At 44.1% G+C, this 20,248-nt stretch overlaps 1 protein-coding gene across 2 annotated transcripts; it reads right to left on the reverse strand.

The window, feature by feature from the left end:
• Positions 1 to 1,581: 1,581 nt before the first annotated feature.
• rsph14 (radial spoke head 14 homolog) lies at positions 1,582 to 16,787 on the reverse strand. Of its 2 annotated transcripts, none has more exons than XM_041899917.2 (6): positions 16,446 to 16,787; positions 15,667 to 15,769; positions 14,749 to 14,867; positions 9,035 to 9,254; positions 8,646 to 8,782; positions 1,582 to 2,116 (listed from the first exon to the last, which is right to left on the reverse strand). In XM_041899917.2, the coding sequence occupies exons 1-6, from the start codon at positions 16,642 to 16,644 to the stop codon at positions 1,878 to 1,880; spliced, it is 1,017 nt and encodes a 338-aa protein (XP_041755851.1). In that variant the 5' UTR covers positions 16,645 to 16,787; the 3' UTR covers positions 1,582 to 1,877. The 2 variants fall into 2 exon arrangements, with proteins under 2 accessions (XP_041755851.1, XP_041755850.1); XM_041899916.2 differs by having other exon boundaries at positions 9,035 to 9,260.
• Positions 16,788 to 20,248: the final 3,461 nt, after the last annotated feature.

Raw genomic sequence — 20,248 nt, forward strand, 5'->3', positions numbered from 1 at the left:
TCCTCCATGGAATGAGTTTGATACCCCTGGCCTAGGCTATATTTTGCTTATTGAGAACATAGCTCACTGATGCAAAAGAATTTATGGGAGCCTAGTATTTTTCATTTTAGGAGAAGTGCGACGTGTAAAGACGTGTAGGCTTATTGAAGCCAATTACAACAATGTTGACTGCCAACAATCCAAACATATTGAGCAACACTGGATTTTTTTTTTTACTGTTGCTATTACTCGTTACTGTAGCCTATGCTATTTAATAAACTGTAGTATCAATCCACAATGGACCAGGACGAGAATATTCTGTGCCCCCAGTCAAATTGGAGTTGATAACAACGCAAAGACCGTCAATAACCTACAAGACTTGAGACAAACGCATGCAGTATTAAACGGTTGATTGGCCAGTGAGTGGCCAAGTACTTGTCACATATACAACTTGTTTATTCATCAAAACACATCCCTTACGCATAATTCCGGGTGTGAAAATAGCCCCCCAAAAATCGGACACACTCCCGGATCTAAAGTACTACTGCCAGCGCTTAGATTTACCATTCTGTTTGTTCAAATAGAGCCGTGGGTTTCTATGTGTTTTTAAACTTTGGTTTCCAAACGTTTCTCTTGGAGAATTATATAAAACAAATGTTGACTGTGATATGTATGTATGTATGTATGTAATATCTTTCATGCCAAAATTCTATATAAAATAAATAAAATAGAAATGTCGATTGTAATTTCAAGAGACTTAGCAATCTGTAGGATACATAAACATGTATCAAAATTCTTATTCAAAGCCCCTTTCAATACATTTGCAGATGGTGAATTTAGGCTAGTAATTAGTAGGCTGATAAATGCAGTTGTATGATTATCATAACCATGGCTGGCTATGATGTTGTGCAGTATGGATGGAACAGAGGATGTTGTGTAGCAAAAGGGTGCCATGATTTTTTTTCTTGAGCGGATGGTCAGGGGGCCGGAACATAATTACAAATAATTTGTAGACTGCAAATTGACCGCAAGATGCCCAAACAGATATAATATTTGACTAAAACATGATAATTTCAAACCTTGCTTACATTTGTATATGATAACATACACAGAGTGTACAAAACATTAAGAACACCTGCTCTTTCCATGACAGACTGACCAGGTGAAAGCTATGATCCCTTATAGGTGTCACTTGTTAAATCCACTTCAATCAGTGTAGATGAAGAGGAGACCGGTTAAAGAAGGATTTTTGAGCCTCGAGACAATTGAGATATGGATTGTGTATGTGTGTCATTCAGAGGGTGAATGGGCAAGACAAAAATATTTAAGTGCCTTTGAATGGGGTATGGTAGTAGGTGCCAGGCTCAGCGGTTTGTGCCAAGAACTGAAACGCTGCTGGGTTTTTCACGCTCAACAGTTTCCTGTGTGTATCAAGAATGGTCCATCACCCAAAGGATATCCAGCTGTGGGAAGCATTGGAGTCATTGGAGTCAACATGGGCCAGAATCCCTGTGGAATGCTTTCGACACCTTGTAGAGTCCAGGGTGAACTGCGAGCCAGAAAACTTGGGGGGGCCAAATAAAATCAACCGCAGGCCGCCAGTTGGTGAACCTCTATACAGAGGAGCTGAAAACTTGCCACTGTGATCAGTTTTAATCACATGAACAGGATAGATCAAACAGACAGATGATGAATAAGAGGTGGGTCTACTAGTCTGGTAAATGTACACAAGCAGACATTTACATTAAGGAAGTGTGTGAGTGTCTGTAGTAGAAGAAGCACTGTGTGTGTGTGTGTGAGCATGTATGTGAGGGACAGCGAATAAGGAGAGGAGTGAGGGAGAATCAGAGAGTGAGAGTGCAGGTATTTGTATCTCCTTCCCTTGCTCTCTCTTTCTCTCAGGGGGTCCAGGAGATGACGCGGATGGCGGTGGCTGCTGCCCGGCAGATAATGGCGGCTGGGTGATTGAGCCTTGTCTTTAATAGCGGCACGTGTTCCAGTAGCTGTTCCCGAGCGCAGGGGGCTTCAGCCAGGGCGGTGAGGGCACGCAGCGCGTTAGCACACACAGCTCTGTCCTCACTGCCCACCAGCTCCAACAAGGGGAGGATGGCACCTGCCTTTAAGGCTTGGTACTTCCCTGTGGACGACAGAGGGGAGAAGTGAGCATGAGTGAGTTAATGATGAGGTTGACACTATCATTGACACTATCCATTGAGACATTGAGGCTTCCGCGGTAGGGGAAATAGCACCACTATCTGCCTCACCGCTGTTGTTATTGTTTTGTTGACGAAGAATAGATGGGGAGCGTCCATCACGTGTGCAATGATGTCTGAGGAGGAAAAACTGTGTTCGTTGTTTGCAGTAACTTCCTTGTTGTTGTAATATCGCAAACGGACGTGGCAGTTTTACAATCTAAGTAACTTAATAAATAAATCCCCATCAAAATCCGTCAATTTAAGCTAAAGATATGGGCTGTGTCTCAATCCACCACATCCGCCTATGCCGGCCTTCCGCATCTGCGGTGGAAGGTGGCCGAGCTACAGCGGTTTGGCCAAAAATTTAAAGATTTTACTCTCACGATGGTTGAAAGAGAGCGGCTCTCCAGTTGGGCTGGTCTGTGATTCACTGACACCTTTCCACACTAAATAACTTTATTTCCAGAGGACATATGAGATGGATGTGGTTCTATACAGAGAAGAGATATGGATGAATATACTAATAAACGTAGCATGAGAATGAAGGAGTAATAGCACAAGAGCAATAATAATATTGACTGTATAAGGAGATAGTGATATAAGAAAAGGACTGTATAACACATAGCATAAACTTCTAGCAATACTAACAACCAACAGTAAATGCACAAGTTCCCATAACAACATCACTCACTTCTGTCCACGGACTCCATCACTCTTGTCCACTTGGAGAGAGACTGAGGAGGCTCTGACCTGAGCAGGCAGAAGGACTGTCAGGTGTCCTGCCCCCTAGCAACAACCCTAGCAACCTATCGGTGGCCTAGTAGCAGAGGTCACTGGGAGTTTGGGGAGACAGTTTATGATCCCCTAGTCTCTCTGCCACCGTTGGGGGATGGGTGGAGTGAGCTGCATGAAGTTATAAAACTCACAGGCAGGGAAATCCATAGCAATGGTGTTCTCAGTTTTGCTCTAGGTAACCCATACAAATGAATGGAAGTATGGAGGTAGATTTGTGCCAACAAAAATAAGGGGTTAAATATGTGTCCCCAAAAATATATTTCCTGAGCTTCTTATATCTCCTAGATATAGGAACGTTATTCATTTTTTGCCATTTATGAATGTGTTATTCAATGTATTTCTATGGGCTATAGTAGTAAAGGCCAAATATAATGTATTTTATTATTATATATATTTTTGTATTTTACCCCCTTTTTCTCCCCAATTTCGTGATATCCAATTGCGATCCAATTTTGATCTTGTCTCATCGCTGCAACTCCCCAACGGGCTCAGGAGAGGCTAAGGTCAAGTCATGCGTCCTCCGGAACATGACCCGCCAAACCGCGCTCCTTAACCCGGAAGCCAGCAGCACCAATGTGTCGGAGGAAACACCGCTCAACTGAAGACCGAAGTCAGCCTGCAGGCGCCCGGCCCGCCACAAGGAGTTGCTAGAGCATGATGAGCCAAGTAAAGCCCCCCCGGTCAAACCCTCCCCTAACCCAGACGACGCTGGGACAATTGTGCGCCGCCCTATGGAACTCCCGGTCACGGCCAGTTGTGACACAGCCTGGGATTGAACCCGGGTCTGTAGTGACGCCTCAAGCACTGCGATGCAGTGCCTTAGACCGCTGCGCCACTCGGGAGGCCCAAATATAATATTTGATCAAATAATTGTACCAAAAAAACAAAAAACTACATGATACCTAAAGGGGTCCTAAAATTCAAAATCAAATAGCTAAATGATGGATGGTATGACCATCTTAAAACAATTCCATATGTTAGTTTAGCCAGCTCAGAGGGTACCAAACTAGGAGGCCCACGGCAGCCCAAGCACACACAGGTTCCACCGGCTCCAAAAAGGGATTACAGAAGCCACCTTTTTCCCTAATACTTACCCGAGAAGCCGGAACTGTCAGAACCTCATGAGGCCTGAACTGTCAGAGCCCCATATAGGGAACCAGAACCTTCTGCAACTTGGCTATGCACACTGAGGAAGGCCCAAAAAATAGTCAAAGAATCCATCTCTTTCTCCGAAAACCCCCCAAAACCAGTCAAGAGACACCGCATCCTTTCCAGAATGCGGTTTCTGAAAAACTTCAGGGAAGCAGAGAACTGGAATGCCCATAGGGGAATTGAACCCCAGGAGGTTGGTGGCACCTTAATTGGGGAGGACCGTCTCATAGTAATGGCTGGAACGGAATTAATGGAATGGTATTGAACTCATCAAACACTGGTTTCCATGGTTTACATGTGTTTGATGCCATTCCATTTACTCCATTCCAGCCATTATTATGAGCTGTCCTCCCCTCAGCAGCCTCCTATGTTCCTCCAGTAACCCCAATTTTCCTAAGAAGTCAGCATACAAGGGAGTCTGAACTCAGCCGCTGACACCGGTCACAGGAACTGTTCCAAGCCAAAGCAGCCCGAGCGTGTTTCCACCCCAGGCAAACAGGATAGCACTTTTGAGTATATTTTCATTGTGAAACCACATGCACTAGGGCAGTGGTCGCCAACCTTTTCTGAGTCAAGATCCCATTCTGAGTCAAAATGCAAGCTGTCTAATTTGTTGTATTACTTGTGAGCCACAGCTAACTTTGCATAATAATGTGCTTTTTTTTTTACTGGACTGATGGCCTGCAACTGATGGTCAGTCCCTCCTCTCGCCCTCCCTCCACTGAGAAAAGGTGACACAGTCTTCCAGCTGATGGTGAAACTTAAGTCGCACTGCATTATTTCTGCCTCATGCACCAATTGATGTTGTTACTCCTATGAACAGAGGAAGTGGTATATTCCTTGATATTAAAAAAGCCACAAGCCACTAATAATAACAACAAAAGAACGGCTCATAATAATGGCCGGAACGGAGCAAATGGAATGGCATCAAACACCTGGAAACCATGTGTTTGATGTATTTGATACCATTCCACTTATTCAGCTCCAGTCATTATCACGAGCCCGTTCTCCCCAATTAAGGTGCCACCAACCTCCTGTGATACGGAGAATGCGCATTTTATGGCTTACAAAAGTGTTGAACAAAGTGTTGACAGTGCTGAATAACAACTTAAACATGAACTTATAAAAACAGCAGTTCTTCGATGTATTCGTTGAGTCTCTCTCTAGTCATGGTTTTAAACGTTTTGAAATCTCACATGATCAATTTTGCTGTGCGATCGAGGCTTCTTTTTACAGTCTATGGCACGAGGAAACTGTGCAGACGGTGATCTGAGCTATCTGATTGGCCAGCAGATGGCCTATAAGTGCACTTGATTTGTTCTCTGGGCCTGCCGGGTAGGTGGAGTTCTACCTTCAGACACATGAAATGGTTTAAAATGGGAACACTTTGCTAGGGCTGCTGAATCAAGTGCACCTACCGCCAATAGCGTGAAACAAATGCAACAAATATTGTTGGGTTTTTTACAGACATTTTGGGTGACCGACTAGGAATGCCTTGGAGCTCGACCAGTCAATCGCGATCGACCCATTGGTGACCACTTTCCTAGGGCATGGTCGGAGGTTCAAATCCATCTGGTTAGCCTGTAACTTACTCTTACCACTGGCCATCTTACTCAAGCAAGGAAGCACTGGCTACACAAGCAGAGCAGAAGTCTGAAGGCTTTTAGCAAACATAAATCCTACCCAAGCAATGACCCAAAACTAGCAACATCTAGGGGATGAGTACTCTCTCCGCACTAACAGACACCTAAGTCGGAGCAGAATCCAGTAGTCTTTGTGTGCTTGTAAATTGCATGACAAGTTCTGCTTCAGGCGAGCTGAAGAGCGAAGAATTGCAGAAATTAATGCGAGCCCCAGTGTTATAACCAGATAGGTGGGGCTTCCGAGGGTGGGCTCTGCATTCATTGGCCCGTTGGGCGTGTTTTCAGTTTTCTTCAGGTGAATGTGATTGGTCGTTGACTCCCTATAGTATGTTATACTGAGTGACCGACTGAAAGGGAGCCCACAGACACTCCCCACTGGGCAAGAACTGGTTGAATCAACGTTGTTTCTACGTCATTTAAAACCCAAAAATCTATGTGATGATGTAGAATCAACGTAGAAAATGAATTGGATTTGCAAAAACTCATCAACGTAAAGGCATTTCCTATTTTTTTCACCCAACTGTTAACCTAAATCCAATGACATGGCGAATTTTTTTGTTGATTTCACGTTGATTTGAAGTTAGTTGACAACTCAACCAAATGTAAATCAAAACTAGACATTGAACTGACGTCTGTGCCCAGTGGGTCGGCCCTGTTTGACACCCTTGCATTAAGGTTATTCTTGTCCATATTACAGTACGTTAAAGAGATGCTCCATTAGTTTTGTAGAATTTCAGCCAGTAGTTTTGAAAGTAGCGCTCACAAGTTAAAACGTGTCCCTGAAAATGGTGCACAATTGTGTACAACATCATAACGTCATTGTTCTCAAGCCTCTGTAGCATGTGCACAAAGAGAATGAAAAAAACTCTGTGGTATGCATGTTGAGCGTGCACGTTTGGCTCACCCCGCAACCTCATTGGACAATACTGTGCTGACCTGATGCCGCCTTCCATTTTAACCTTGCAACCTCATTGCACATCATTCCACCTGCCAATTAACATTGTCCATCATGTTTGGTTGTTATCCCGTTATAGCGCATGGTCTCAGCAGACTAGTATGTCAAACAGCAAGCGAATGTGATAATGTCTGCACATTTTATACAATGGAAAATGTATACTTACAGTATATGTTTGCATCAAATGTCCAACTCCTTGAAAATCGTGTATCGATTATATCATATGCCTACGTGATGAATGATGATCGCTGGCGATCAACAGCTGCAGTGTTGCCCACATTGGATTACCCCATATCATGGAATACGTGTGTGAAAGTTTATAAAGACAAAAGGTGAACACATGGAATTATTTCATTTGGAGGGATGGTTGACACAAAATAAAGGTAGGCCAATATCTTACAAGTGGGTTTGCAGTATACATTCCTCGAGTGCATCAAAGTTATGTGTTGTGTCACGATTCATGAATGGGATAAATGGATGGACGCGCGCATTGTAAAAACCGCATCGCCTATTGCACAATATATTCCAAAATTCAAACAAAATACATTTACATCATTTAGCAGACGCTCTTATCCAGAGCGACTTACAGTTAGTGCATACATTACTTTATTTTTATTTTACCCCCCGTGGGAATCGAACCCACAACCCTGGCGTTGCAAACGCCATGCTCTACAAACTGAGCTACATCCCCTGCCGGCCATTCCCTCCCCTACCCTAGGCCAATTGTGCGCCGCCCCATGGGTCTCCCGGTCGCGGCCGGCTACGACAGAGCCTGGATTCGAACCAGGATCTCTAGTGGCACAGCTAGCACTGCGATGCAGTGCCTTAGACCACTGCGCCACTCGGGAGACATCCACCCTCACAAAATACACCAGAAACACCATTTAGGAGATACAGGTTGTGAGCATAGTGTTTCTGATCGGGTTGACAATTATCTTCTAATGTATTTGTGTGGCTACAATGCCATCTTTAGCACACAACATTTTCTGGTTTGCAGAGAAATGCATTGAAAGAGATAAATGAAACTACTACTGAGGTCTTATAGATCTAATTTTGGATGTTTTCTAACTTATGCATGGATTTGATCGACGTATGCAATGTATTTTCACTGTTATCAAAATAACTAATGGTAAGCGCATGCAGCCATTCATAAGCTCATGCAGCCATTCATCCCATCTTGCTTTAGAGTGCACGTTCAATACTTGACAGGGAACAAGCACGTAGATCTCATGCACTAAGTTACGGCAGGTTAGAATGTAAGGATTCTGTGGGGTTTTCCGCTGGGAGAGCACTGTAGATCGTTTATTAAGGATTCTGTGGGGTTTTCCGCTGGGAGAGCACTGTAGACCGTTTATTAAGGATTCTGTGGGTTTTTCCGCTGGGAGAGCACTGTAGATCGTTTATTAAGGATTCTGTGGGGTTTTCCGCTGGGAGAGCACTGTAGATCGTTTATTAAGGATTCTGTGGGGTTTTCCGCTGGGAGAGCACTGTCGATCGTTTATTAAGGATTCTGTGGGGTTTTCCGCTGGGAGAGCACTGTAGATAGTTTATTAAGGATTCTGTGGGCTTTTCCGCTGGGAGAGCACTGTAGATCGTTTATTAAGGATTCTGTGGGGTTTTCCGCTGGGAGAGCACTGTAGATCGTTTATTAAGGATTCTGTGGGGTTTTCCGCTGGGAGAGCACTGTAGATCGTTTATTATGCATGTATGAGCTATACATTGACAAAACGGGAGGTTTAAAAAAATAACGAGGTAGTTTTCAACCCTCCAGAATGTCTCTTTAATGTACATTCCCAGCAACATAGAGATAAGCCTACGTTGTCACATGCGAACTTGCACCCTAACTCTAAACTATTACTAACGACAATAGTCACAATGGATATCTAAAATATCCTTTCTCTCACATTCAACCATTCCCCTCCTTACCTTTAGTGATAATAGCTGTGTTCATAATAGTCCCAGCAGCACTGGCAGTCACTCCTGGGTCGCAGTCTGATAGCAGCTTCACCAGGACTGGGAGAACTCCCTCCTCACACACCTTGTGCTTCCCTTCTGATGGAACACTAACAGGGCAAACAGGGTTCTTCAAATGGAATCACAACTTAGTTCAAAGCAAGCTGTTTCCACTTACATTTAATTTGATTTTCATTTTGCCTGCACATATTACTAGAGTGCATTTTTTGTCCTACGTGATTCCAAATACTTAAATCTATTTGTTTTATTGTCCCTGTCATAGGGCTCTGTTCAAAAGTAGTGCAGTATGTATGGAATAAGGTGCCATTTGGGACTCAGCCCATGTTTGTGTCTCTGCTCACCTGATGCCCACCATGGCGGAGGCTGCGGCCCGGCGGATGTCAGGGGAGGGGTGAGACAGCTGGTTTCGCAGCATGGGCACTCCGTCACTGGCCAGGGCCGGCAGGGCATCCACCCTCACACAGTAGCTGAGAGTGGCCAGGATCAGGGCCCGGATCTCCTCCTGCTCAACAGGCAGCTTCATCACCAGCCGGGGAACCAAGCCCAAAGTCACCATACACACTGCACCTGCCCAGGAGACAGGAGGTCATAACGTCATAAGGCCCTAAAACATGGCCATCATCTAAGGATTTGAATTGATACCAGTCTCTTTCAATGAATCCAACGCTTAGGTTTACCTCCACTTTACTCATATCCTTCCATATCCTTGTCTGTACACAATGCCCTGAATCTTTTCTATAACACCCGGAAATCTGCCCCCTTTATTCTATGTACCCAACGCACTAGAAGACCAGTTCTTAAAGCCTTTAGCCGTATCCTTATTCTAGTCCTCCTCTGTTCCTCTGGTGATGTAGAGGCTAACCCAGGCCCTGTAGCCCCCAGTATCACTCCTACTCCCCAGGAGCTATCATTTGATGACTTCTGTAATCGCAAAAGTCTTGGTTTCTTGCACATAAATATCAGAAGTCTACTTCCTAAGTTTGAGTTATTCACTGCGTTAGCACACTCTGCCAACCCTGATGTTCTAGCAGTGTCTGAATCCTGGCTCAGGAAGGCCACCAAAAATTCTGAAATTTCCATCCCCAACTATAACATTTTCCGTCTAGATAGAACTGCCAAAGGGGGGTGGAGTTGCAATCTACTGTAGAGATAGCCTGCAGAGCTCTATCATACTATCCAGGTCTGTGCCCAAACAGTTTGAGCTTCTACTTCTAAAAATCCACCTTTCCAGAAATAAGTCTCTCACTGTTGCCGCTTGCTACAGACCCCCCTCAGCCCCCAGCTGTGCCCTGGACACCATATGTGAATTGATTGCCCCCATTTATCCTCTGAGTTTGTACTGCTTGGTGACCTAAATTGGGATATGCTTAATACCCCAGCCATCCTACAATCCAAGCTAGATGCCCTCAACCTCACGCAAATTATCAACGAACCTACCAGGTACAACCCTAAATCCTTAAACATGGGTACCCTCATAGATATCATCCTGACTAACATACCCTCTAAATACACCTCAGCTGTCTTCAACCAGGATCTCAGCGATCACTGCCTTATTGCCTGCGTCCGTAACGGGTCCGCGGTCAAACGACCACCCCTCATCACTGTCAAACGCTCCCTAAAACACTTTAGCGAGGAGGCCTTCCTAATTGACCTGGCCCAGGTATCCTGGATGGATATAGATCTCATTCCGTCAGTAGAGGATGCCTGGTTGTTCCTTAAAAATAATTTCCTCTCAATCTTAAATAAACATGCCCCATTAAAAAAATACAGAACTAAGAACCGATATAGCCCCTGGTTCTCCTCAGACTTGACTGCCCTTGACCAGCACAAAAACATCCTGTGGCGTACAGCATTAGCATCAAATAGCCCCCACGATATGCAACTTTTCAGGGAAGTTAGGAACCAATATACACAAGCAGTCAGGAAAGCAAAGGCTAACTTTTTTCAAACAGAAATTTGCATCCTGTAGCACTAACTCCAAAAAGTTTTGGGACACTGTAAAGTCCATGGAGAATAAGAGCACTTCCTCCCAGCTGCCCACTGCACTGAGGCTAGGAAACACTATCACCACCGATAAATCTACAATAATCGAGAATTTCAACAAGCATTTTGCTACAGCTGGCCATGCTTTCCATCTGGCTACCACTAACCCGGCCACCAACTCTGCACCCTCTGCTGCAACTTGCCCATGCCCCTCCCGCTTCTCCTTCACACAAATTCAGACAGCTGATGTTTTGAAAGCGCTGCAAAATCTGGACCCCTACAAATCAGCTGGGCTAGACAATCTGGACCCTTTCTTTCTAAAACTAGCCGCCGAAATTGTCGCAACCCCTATTACTAGTTTGTTCAACCTCTCTTTCATAACGTCTGAGATCCCCAGAGATTGGAAAGCTGCCGCGGTCATCCCCCTCTTCAAAGGGGGTGACACTCTAGATCCAAACTGCTACAGACCTATATCCATCCTGCCCTGCCTTTCGAAAGTATTCGAAAGCCAAGTTAACAAACAGATCATCGACCATTTCGAATACCACCGTACCTTCTCCGCTATGCAATCCGGTTTCCGAGCTGGTCACGGGTGCACTTCAGCCACGCTCAAGGTCCTAAACGATATTATAACCACGATTGATAATAGACAGTACTGTGCAGCCGTCTTCATCGACCTGGCCAAGGCTTTCGACTCTGTCAACCACCGCATTCTTATTGGCAGACTAAATAGCCTTGGTTTATCAAATGACTGCCTCGCCTGGTTCACCAACTACTTCTCAGATAGAGTTCAGTGTGTCAAATCGGAGGGCCTGTTGTCTGGACCTATGGCAGTCTCTATGGGGGTGCCACAGGGTTCAATTCTTGGGCCGACACTTTTCTCCGTGTATATCAATGATGTCGCTCTTGCTGCTGGTGACTCTCAGATCCACCTCACGCAGACGACACCATTTTGTATACATCTGGCCCTTCATTGGACACTGTGTTAACAAACCTCCAAACGAGCTTCAATGCCATACAACAATCCTTCAGTAGCCTTCAACTGCTCTTAAACACTAGTAAAACTAAATGCATGCTTTTCAATCGAACGCTGCTAGCACCCGCCCACCCGACTAGAATCACCACTCTCGACGTGGGTCTGACCTAGAGTATGTGGACAACTACAAATACCTAGGTGTCTGGTTAGACTGTAAACTCAACTTCCAGACTCACATAAAGAATCTCCAATCCAAAGTTAAATCTAGAATCGGCTTCCTATTTCGCAACAAAGCCTCCTTCACTCATGCTGCCAAACATGCCCTCGTAAAACTGACTATCCTACTGATCCTTGACTTCGGTGATGTCATTTACAAAATAGCCTCCAACACTCTACTCAGCAAATTGGATGTAGTCTATCACAGTGCCATCCGTTTTGTCTCCAAAGCCCCATACACTACCCACCACTGTGACCTGTACGCTCTTGTTGGCTGGTCCTCACTACATGTTCGTCGTCAAACCCACTGGCTCCAGGCCATCTATAAATCACTGCTAGGCAAATCCCCGCCTTATCTTAGCTCATTGGTCACCATAGCAGCACCCACCCGTAGTCTGCGCTCCAGCAGGTATATCTCACTGGTCATTCCCAAAGCCAACACCTCCTTTGGCCGCCATTCCTTCCAGTTCTCTGCTGCCAATGACTGGAACGAATTGCAAAAATCTCTGAAGCTGGAGACTCTTATCTCCCTCAATAACTTTAAGCATCAGTTGTCAGAGCACCTTACCGATCACTGCACCTGTACACAGCCCATCTGAAATTAGCCCACCCAACTACCTCATCCCTATATTGTTATTTATTTTGCTCTAGCATTCCAGTGTTAATACTATTGTAATTATTCTGCACTATAGCCTATTTATTGCCTTACCTCCATAACTTGCTACATTTGCACACACTGTATATATATATTTCTGTTGTATTTCTGACTTTATGTTTTTTTTTTTACCCCATATGTAACTCTGTGTTGTTTTTATTGCACTACTTTGCTTTATCTTGGCCAGGTCGCAGTTGTAAATGAGAACCTGTTCTCAACTGGCTTACCTGGTTAAATAAAGGTTAAATAAAAAAATATAAATAAAAAATCACTTGTTTCATTAATAATTGTTGCATTTAGAAGATCTTGTGTAAGAGCTTCTATCGAATGTTATTTGTCACATGCGCCGAATACAACAGGTGTAGACCGTACCGTGAAATGCTTACTTTCAAGCCCTTAACCAACAATGCAGTTTTAAGAAAATAGAGTTTAAAAAATATTTACTAAATAAACATTTTTTTTTTTTAAAAGATGTAAAAAAGTAACATAATAAAATAACAATAATGACGCTATATACAGGGGGTACCGGTAACGAGTCAATGTACGGGGGTACAGGAAGTTGAGGTAATTTGTACGTGTAGGTAGGGGTAAAGTGACTATGCATAGATAATAAACAGCGAGAAGCAGCAGTATAAAAACAAAGGGGGGGGGGGTCAATGCAAATAGTCCAGGTGGCCATTTGATTAATAGGTGGCCATTTGCAAATAGTCCAGGTGGCCACTAACACTCAACACCAGTTGAATATGGCCGGTGTCAGTAAACGTCAGCAAAACAGCAGAATTTAATTGTTGCCAGCAGCACAGGTACAGTCACCAACACTCTGGATAACATGAAAACAGCCTAACCAGCTCTGCTAGGGCGAGTAAAATGGTCAGACTGAGGTGTTCTCTCATTTGTGGCTGGAAGTAGCTAGCAAGTTAGCCAGTTAGCTTGGGTGCTTGACTGCTGTTGTGAGGTCAGAATGCTCGGATCAACCCTACTCCTCGGCCAGAGCGTCTAGTGACACTGCCTGGCAGTGTGCGCTCTGAACGCTCCGAGAGCGAAACGCTCTGAATTTACGAACGCCCAGAGTCTGGCACCCCAGATTGAATTTACGAACGTACCCTTAATAACACACCGAAGTCGTAAAATGCTAACAAGCTAGCAAGAGGTTGCATAGCAACAGCATCAACTTCCGGTAGACAGGCGAAGCGCTCATACGTTCAACTGAAAGGATACCATTAATTTACAGTATACTAAAATGAACTAATAGTATATAGTATGTAGTATATACTCATTAAGTATGTAGTATACAGTATGTTAGTAAAACCCTCACAAACTTTTACAGATGCACAATTGAGAGCATCCTGTCGGGCTGTATCACCGCCTGGTACGGCAACTGGAGGGCTCTCCAGAGGGTGGTGCGGTCTGCCCAACGCATCACCGGGGGCAAACTACCAGCCCTCCAGGACACCTACAGCACCTGATGTCACAGGAAGGCTAGCCACTTTAATAATGTTTACATATCTTACATTACTCATCTCATATGTATATACTGTATTCTATACTATTCTACTGTATCTTAGTCTATGCCGTTCTGACATTGCTCGTCCATATATTTATTTATATATTCTTACATTTACATTTACATTTTAGTCATTTAGCAGACGCTCTTATCCAGAGCGACTTACAGTTAGTGAGTGCATACATTATTATTTATTTTTTTTTAAATATTTTTTTCATACCGGCCCCCCCCGTGGGAATCGAACCCACAACCCTGGCGTTGCAAACGCCATGCTCTACCAACTGAGCTACATCCCTGCCGGCCATTCCCTCCCCTACCCTGGACGACGCTGGGCCAATTGTGCGCCGCCCCATGGGTCTCCCGGTTGCGGCCGGCTACGACAGAGCCTTCTTAATTCCGTTGCTTTACTTAGATTTGTGTGTATTGGGTATATGTTGTGAAATTGTTAGATATTACTTGTTAGATATACTGCACTGTCGGAAATAGAAACACAAGCATTTCGCTACACCCGCAATAACATCTGTTTAACACGTGTATGTGACCAATAAAATGTGATTTGATTTGATTTAGTATGGGTATTCGAACACAGCTATAGTGTTTGAATAGTGTCTAAATCAAAATACATCCAAATGTAATGTGTAATGATGTCCTTCAGCTTGCCTGGAGTGTCACTGTAATTGGGGCAGCTGAAAACCAAAGACCAAAGCCTAGGCCTACGTACCTGCAGGAAACTCAGCCACCATCTTCAGTGCACGATGCATGTTTTTACGACAGGCATCAACTGGCTCGTCTAGAAGATCAGACAGTGGAGCCACCACATCCCACGTGAGGAAGGCTTCTCTAGGGACATACACATGTGTCACTCACAACAAACGCCACCCCACCCAAGATTTCTTACACTAATTTGCCACAAGTCTAGTCTTGTCTACTATTTATGGGTGTGAAATAAGTACCCCAAAAATGTTTTACTAAGGATTGTTTGCTCAGGATAACTTGCCATACAGAAGATGACTGTGGCAGAGATACTGGATATAATGACAAGATGCTTGTGTCGCCGCCCTAACAATGGGATTCGTTGTCCACAGAGTATTCAAATAACGATACATCTCGTTATTTGAATACTTTTTTGAATATTCGATGAGAGGTGTTGAAGTCATCCGCCTGTATTCAATGGAGAGTGAGATGCTAGCCTTGTGAATATGCATAGACATTTCAAATTTCAACAGGGACAACTCCGAAATAAAGTGTTTCTTCTCAAAGTGGCCGGGATGTCAGGTGCATCACACTTATTATCAGTACACTCGTAACAACCTAAGCATTACAAAACGTATATTAGATCAAATAAGCCTCACGTATCAATAAAGCAATTAATTTTGTATCTTGACTAAATTTGACACTCATTGCCGCAATACAAAAACTCTTCACTTACTTAATAATTAATGATCTGCTTAACGTAGACAGACTTTGGGCGAGTAAACGACCTTGCTTCGCCTCTTCCTCTTTGACTATGGTCATTGACATTGTTGATAAACCATATTGTACTAGGCTGCCACCTACTGTCTGCAGTAACCATAGCACGTGTGTGCATTTTTTTGACCATTGGGTGGACCAAATTATCCCTGGGAATGGGATTGCTCACCTCCCCACATTATGGGTAGCTAGTAGGTAAAGGACTTCTGTAGTTTTGAATCTCACTGAGCTGTCTCCGTCTTGCAGCAGGACCTTCAGCCTCTCCAAACAGCCTGAAACAAATTCACAGAGGATATCTAGTTCCCGAAACATTTACTTCCCACTGGTTAAGAGAAAGCTTTGTGAAGAATGTAGCCCAAATGATCTACTCAGAAGGCTAAGCCTTGTTGTCCCCTTTTGTTGACTATTGTGCAATTAACAGGCACACTTCTAGCTTCCTCAAGGACAATATTGTCGTGATGTTGTGCGTGGGTACGAACTGAGTCCACGACAAGGATATTCGTTCAGGCAGTCAGCTTCAAAGGTAAATAATAAAAAGCACTAGAACTGTCTTATTCGGAGTGAAGGCTAGTAGGGCTAGCTATCTCGGGCACAGAACGGGGAGATCCAGCGTCCATGCAGTGAGATATCAGCCAACTAAGTAAACAATGGGCAACCGTGGGAACATAACAATAGTGAACAGTCCTGCGCTCTAGCTGATAACAAGCGTGTATCTGCCTTATGCAAATGACTCAACACTTGAGCATACATGACTGGGTGGCCAGCACTACAATATCCTAACAATGACACCAGGTTAACCTGCACAGGTGAATGTATTCTCTCCCAAAATCATTACAATGCAAGATTTGTGCCTCATGAAACAGGTTCAGCAATTCATTTAAAAATGATATTCCACTAATGTTTTCTTTAAGAAAGCAAGGATTTTATACAAATCAATATGCATCTTACCTTTGTGAATAGCCTCATATGCCCTCTCTGGGTCATGAACCAGGTCGCAGAGGGCTGCAAGAGCTCTCTGTCGTATGCACAGCTGTGGATCTTGCAGTTCCAGAGAGAGCCGAGGAAGGGCTCGGTTGCCGAATGCAACAGGTGCTTGAGTCGGGTCAATATGCGGGGGCAATTGCTCCGAAATCCGCGTGCTAGCCATACTCTAACAAAATAATAATAATAATTATTAAAAAACTGTTGATTATAGCTAACCTTATTTCGCTATATTGTAACAATAAGCAGTCTGTCACTCGTTGTTTGCCAGCGAGCAGAAAAGTTATCCAGCTACTCAATGCCACTGCTGCTCACTCCACCATCGTTGCTTAGTAACTAGCTAGCTGTACACAATACACACCTTCCCCCCTTTTCCTTTATTTTTTGATAGGCTATATATTTGTTGTTGTTGTTGTTGTTGTTGGTTATATTTCGCTAGTTGTTTGGGTAAAAAATTGGTGATTTACATAAATACAATACATTACATCACATTCCCCTTTCCCATCCTTCTCAAGCTCGTGCGCTTCTATACGAAAATTACCTTAGGCAGGCCTAGACCATTACCTATGATACATCTATTTACCTATAATACATCTCTTTCACTGACCTTATTATCGAATTTTTTATTATAACAACAAAACAAAATAATAAAAATGTGTTTATTGGTTTTATTTATTGCCTTATTAGACCCTTATTTTAATTGTCATTGACAACAGGGCCTCTTTCCAGAACAACCAGAAGCCTATCACAAAGAACATGTTGTATGTTTTTACCTGACCAATACAGGTGACATAGGCCAGTGGTTCGCAAACTGTGGTGTTCGAGCGCTGAATGTTGATTGGCTGACAGCCGTGGTATATCAGACCATATACCAGGGGTATGACAAAACATTTATTTTTACTGCTCTAATTACATTGGTAACCAGTTTATAATAGCAATAAGGCACCTCTGGGGGTTGTGTTATATGGCTATTATACCACGGCTAAGGACTGTTTCCAGTCATTCCGCGTTGCGTCATGCATAAGAACAGCCCTTAGTTGTGGTATATTGTTCATATAATAATAATAATATGCCATTTAGCAGACGCTTTTATCCAAAGCGACTTACAGTCATGCGTGCATACATTTTTGTGTATGGGTGGTCCCGGGGATCGAACCCACTACCTTGGCGTTACAAGCACCGTGCTCTACCAGCTGAGCTACAGAGGACCACATATACCACACCCCCTCAGGCCTTATTGCTTAAATATATATATATACAGTATCTCACAAAAGTGAGTACACCCCTCACATTTCTGTAAATATTTGAATATATCTTTTCATGTGACAACACTGAAGAAATGACACTTTGCTACAATGTAAAGTAGTGAAGTAGCTTGTATAACAGTGTAAATTTGCTGTCCCCTCAAAATAACTAAACACACAGCCATTAATGTTTAAACCGCTGGCAACAAAAGTGAGTACACTCCTAAGTGAAAATGTCCAAATTGGGCCCAATTAGCCATTTTCCCTCCCCGGTGTCATGTGACTCGTTAGTGTTACAAGGTCTCAGGTGTGAATGGGGAGCAGGTGTGTTAAATTAGGTGTCATCGCTCTCACACTCCCTCATACTGGTCACTGGAAGTTCAACATGGCACCTAATGGCAAAGAACTCTCTGAGGATCTGAAAAAAAGAATTGTTGCTCTACATAAAGATGGCCTGGGCTATAAGAAGATTGCCAAGACCCTGAAACTGAGCTGCAGCACGGTGGCCAAGACCATACAGCGGTTTAACAGGACAGGTTCCACTCAGAACAGGCCTCGCCATGGTCGACCAAAGAAGTTGAGTGCACATGCTCAGCGTCATATCCAGAGGTTATCTTTGGGAAATAGACGTATGAGTGCTGCCAGCATTGCTGCAGAGGTTGAAGGGGTGGGGGGTCAACCTGTCAGTGCTCAGACCATACGCCGCACACTGCATCAAATTGGTCTGCATGGCTGTCGTCCCAGAAGGAAGCCTCTTCTAAAGATGATGCACAAGAAAGCCCGCAAACAGTTTGCTGAAGACAAGCAGACTAAGGACCTGGATTACTGGAACCATGTCCTGTGGTCTGATGAGACCAAGATAAACTTATTTGGTTCAGATGGTGTCAAGCGTGTGTGGAGCAACCAGGTGAGGAATACAAAGACAAGTGTGTCTTGCCTACAGTCAAGCATGGTGGTGGGAGTGTCATGGTCTGGGGCTGCATGAGTGCTGCCGGCACTGGGGACTACAAGTCATTGAGGTAACCATGAATGCCAACATGTACTGTGACATACTGAAGCAGAGCATTATCCCCTCCCTTCGGAGACTGGGCCGCAGGGCAGTATTCCAACATGATAACGACCCCAAACACACTTCCAAGACGACCACTGCCTTGCTAAAGAAGCTGAGGGTAAAGGTGATGGACTGGCCAAACATGTACCAGACCTAAACCCTATTGAGCATCTGTGGTGCATCCTCAAACGGAAGGTGGAGGAGTGCAAGGTCTCTAACATCCACCAGCTCCGTGATGTCGTCATGGAGGAGTGGAAGAGGACTCCAGTGGCAACCTGTGAAGCTCTGGTGAACTCCATGCCCAAGAGGGTTAAGGCAGTACTGGAAAATGATGGTGGCCACACAAAATATTGACACTTTGGGCCCAATTTGGACATTTTCACTTAGGGGTGTACTCACTTTTGTTGCCAGCGGTTTAGACATTAATGGCTGTGTGTTGAGTTATTTTGAGGGGACAGCAAATGTACACTGTTATACAAGCTGTACACTCACTACTTTACATTGTAGCAAAGTGTCATTTCTTCAGTGTTGTCACATGAAAAGATATACTCAAATATACGCCATGATTAGCTGTTCAGGAGTCTTATGGCTTGGGGGTAGAAGCTCTATTTTATATTTGAGATTCTTCAAATAGCCACCCTTTGCCTTGATGACAGCTTTGCACACTCTTGGCATTCTCTCAACCAGCTTCACCTGGAATGCTTTTCCAACAGTCTTGAAGGAGTTCCCACATATGCTGAGCACTTGTTGGCTGCTTTTCTTTCACTCTGAGGTCCGACTCATCCCAAACCATCTCAATTGGGTTGAGGTCGGGTGATTGTGGAGGCCAGGTCATCTGATGCAGCACTCTCCTTCTTGGTCAAATAGCCCTTACACAGCCTGGAGGTGTGTTGGGTCATTGTCCTGTTGAAAAACAAATGATAGTCCCACCAAGCGCAAACTAGATGGGATGGCGTATCACTGCAGAATGCTGTGGTAGCCATGCTGATTAAGTGTGCCTTGAATTCTAAATATATCACTGACAGTGTCACCAGCAAAGCACCCCCACAACATCACACCTCATCATCCATGCTTCACGGTGGGAACCACACATGCCGAGAACATCCGTTCAGCTACTCTGTGTCTCACAAAAACATGGCGGTTGGAACCAAAAATGTCAAATTTGGACTCATCAGACCAAAGGACAGATTTCCACCGGTCTAATGTCCATTGCTCGTAGTTCTTGGCCCAAGCAAGTCTCTTCTTCTTATTGGTGTCGTTTAGTAGTGGTTTCTTTGCAGCAATTCGACCATGAAGGCCTGATTCACGCAGTCTCCTCTGAACAGTGGATGTTGAGATGTGTCTGTTACTTGAGCTCTGTGAAGCATTTGTTTGGGCTACAATCTGAGGTGCAGTTAACTCTAATGAACTTATCCTCTGCAGCAGAGGTAACTCTGGGTCTTCCTTTCCTGTGGCGGTCCTCATGAGAGCCAGTT

The sequence above is a fragment of the Coregonus clupeaformis genome, chromosome 16 (genome assembly GCF_020615455.1).
Source record: "Coregonus clupeaformis isolate EN_2021a chromosome 16, ASM2061545v1, whole genome shotgun sequence".
NCBI classification, from domain to species: domain Eukaryota; kingdom Metazoa; phylum Chordata; class Actinopteri; order Salmoniformes; family Salmonidae; genus Coregonus; species Coregonus clupeaformis.

What these genes read in the sequence shown, in the direction of transcription:
- rsph14 (XM_041899916.2), bottom strand. Translation starts at nt 16,644, where the DNA reads ATGGCTAGCACGCGGATTTCGGAGCAATTGCCCCCGCATATTGACCCG. An exon ending in ATATGAGGCTATTCACAAAG is followed by an intron (nt 15,770 to 16,445) that starts GTAAGATGCATA and finishes AATTTGTTTCAG; the next exon opens with GCTGTTTGGAGAGGCTGAAG. An exon ending in GCTACCCATAATGTGGGGAG is followed by an intron (nt 14,868 to 15,666) that starts GTGAGCAATCCC and finishes GTATGTCCCTAG; the next exon opens with AGAAGCCTTCCTCACGTGGG.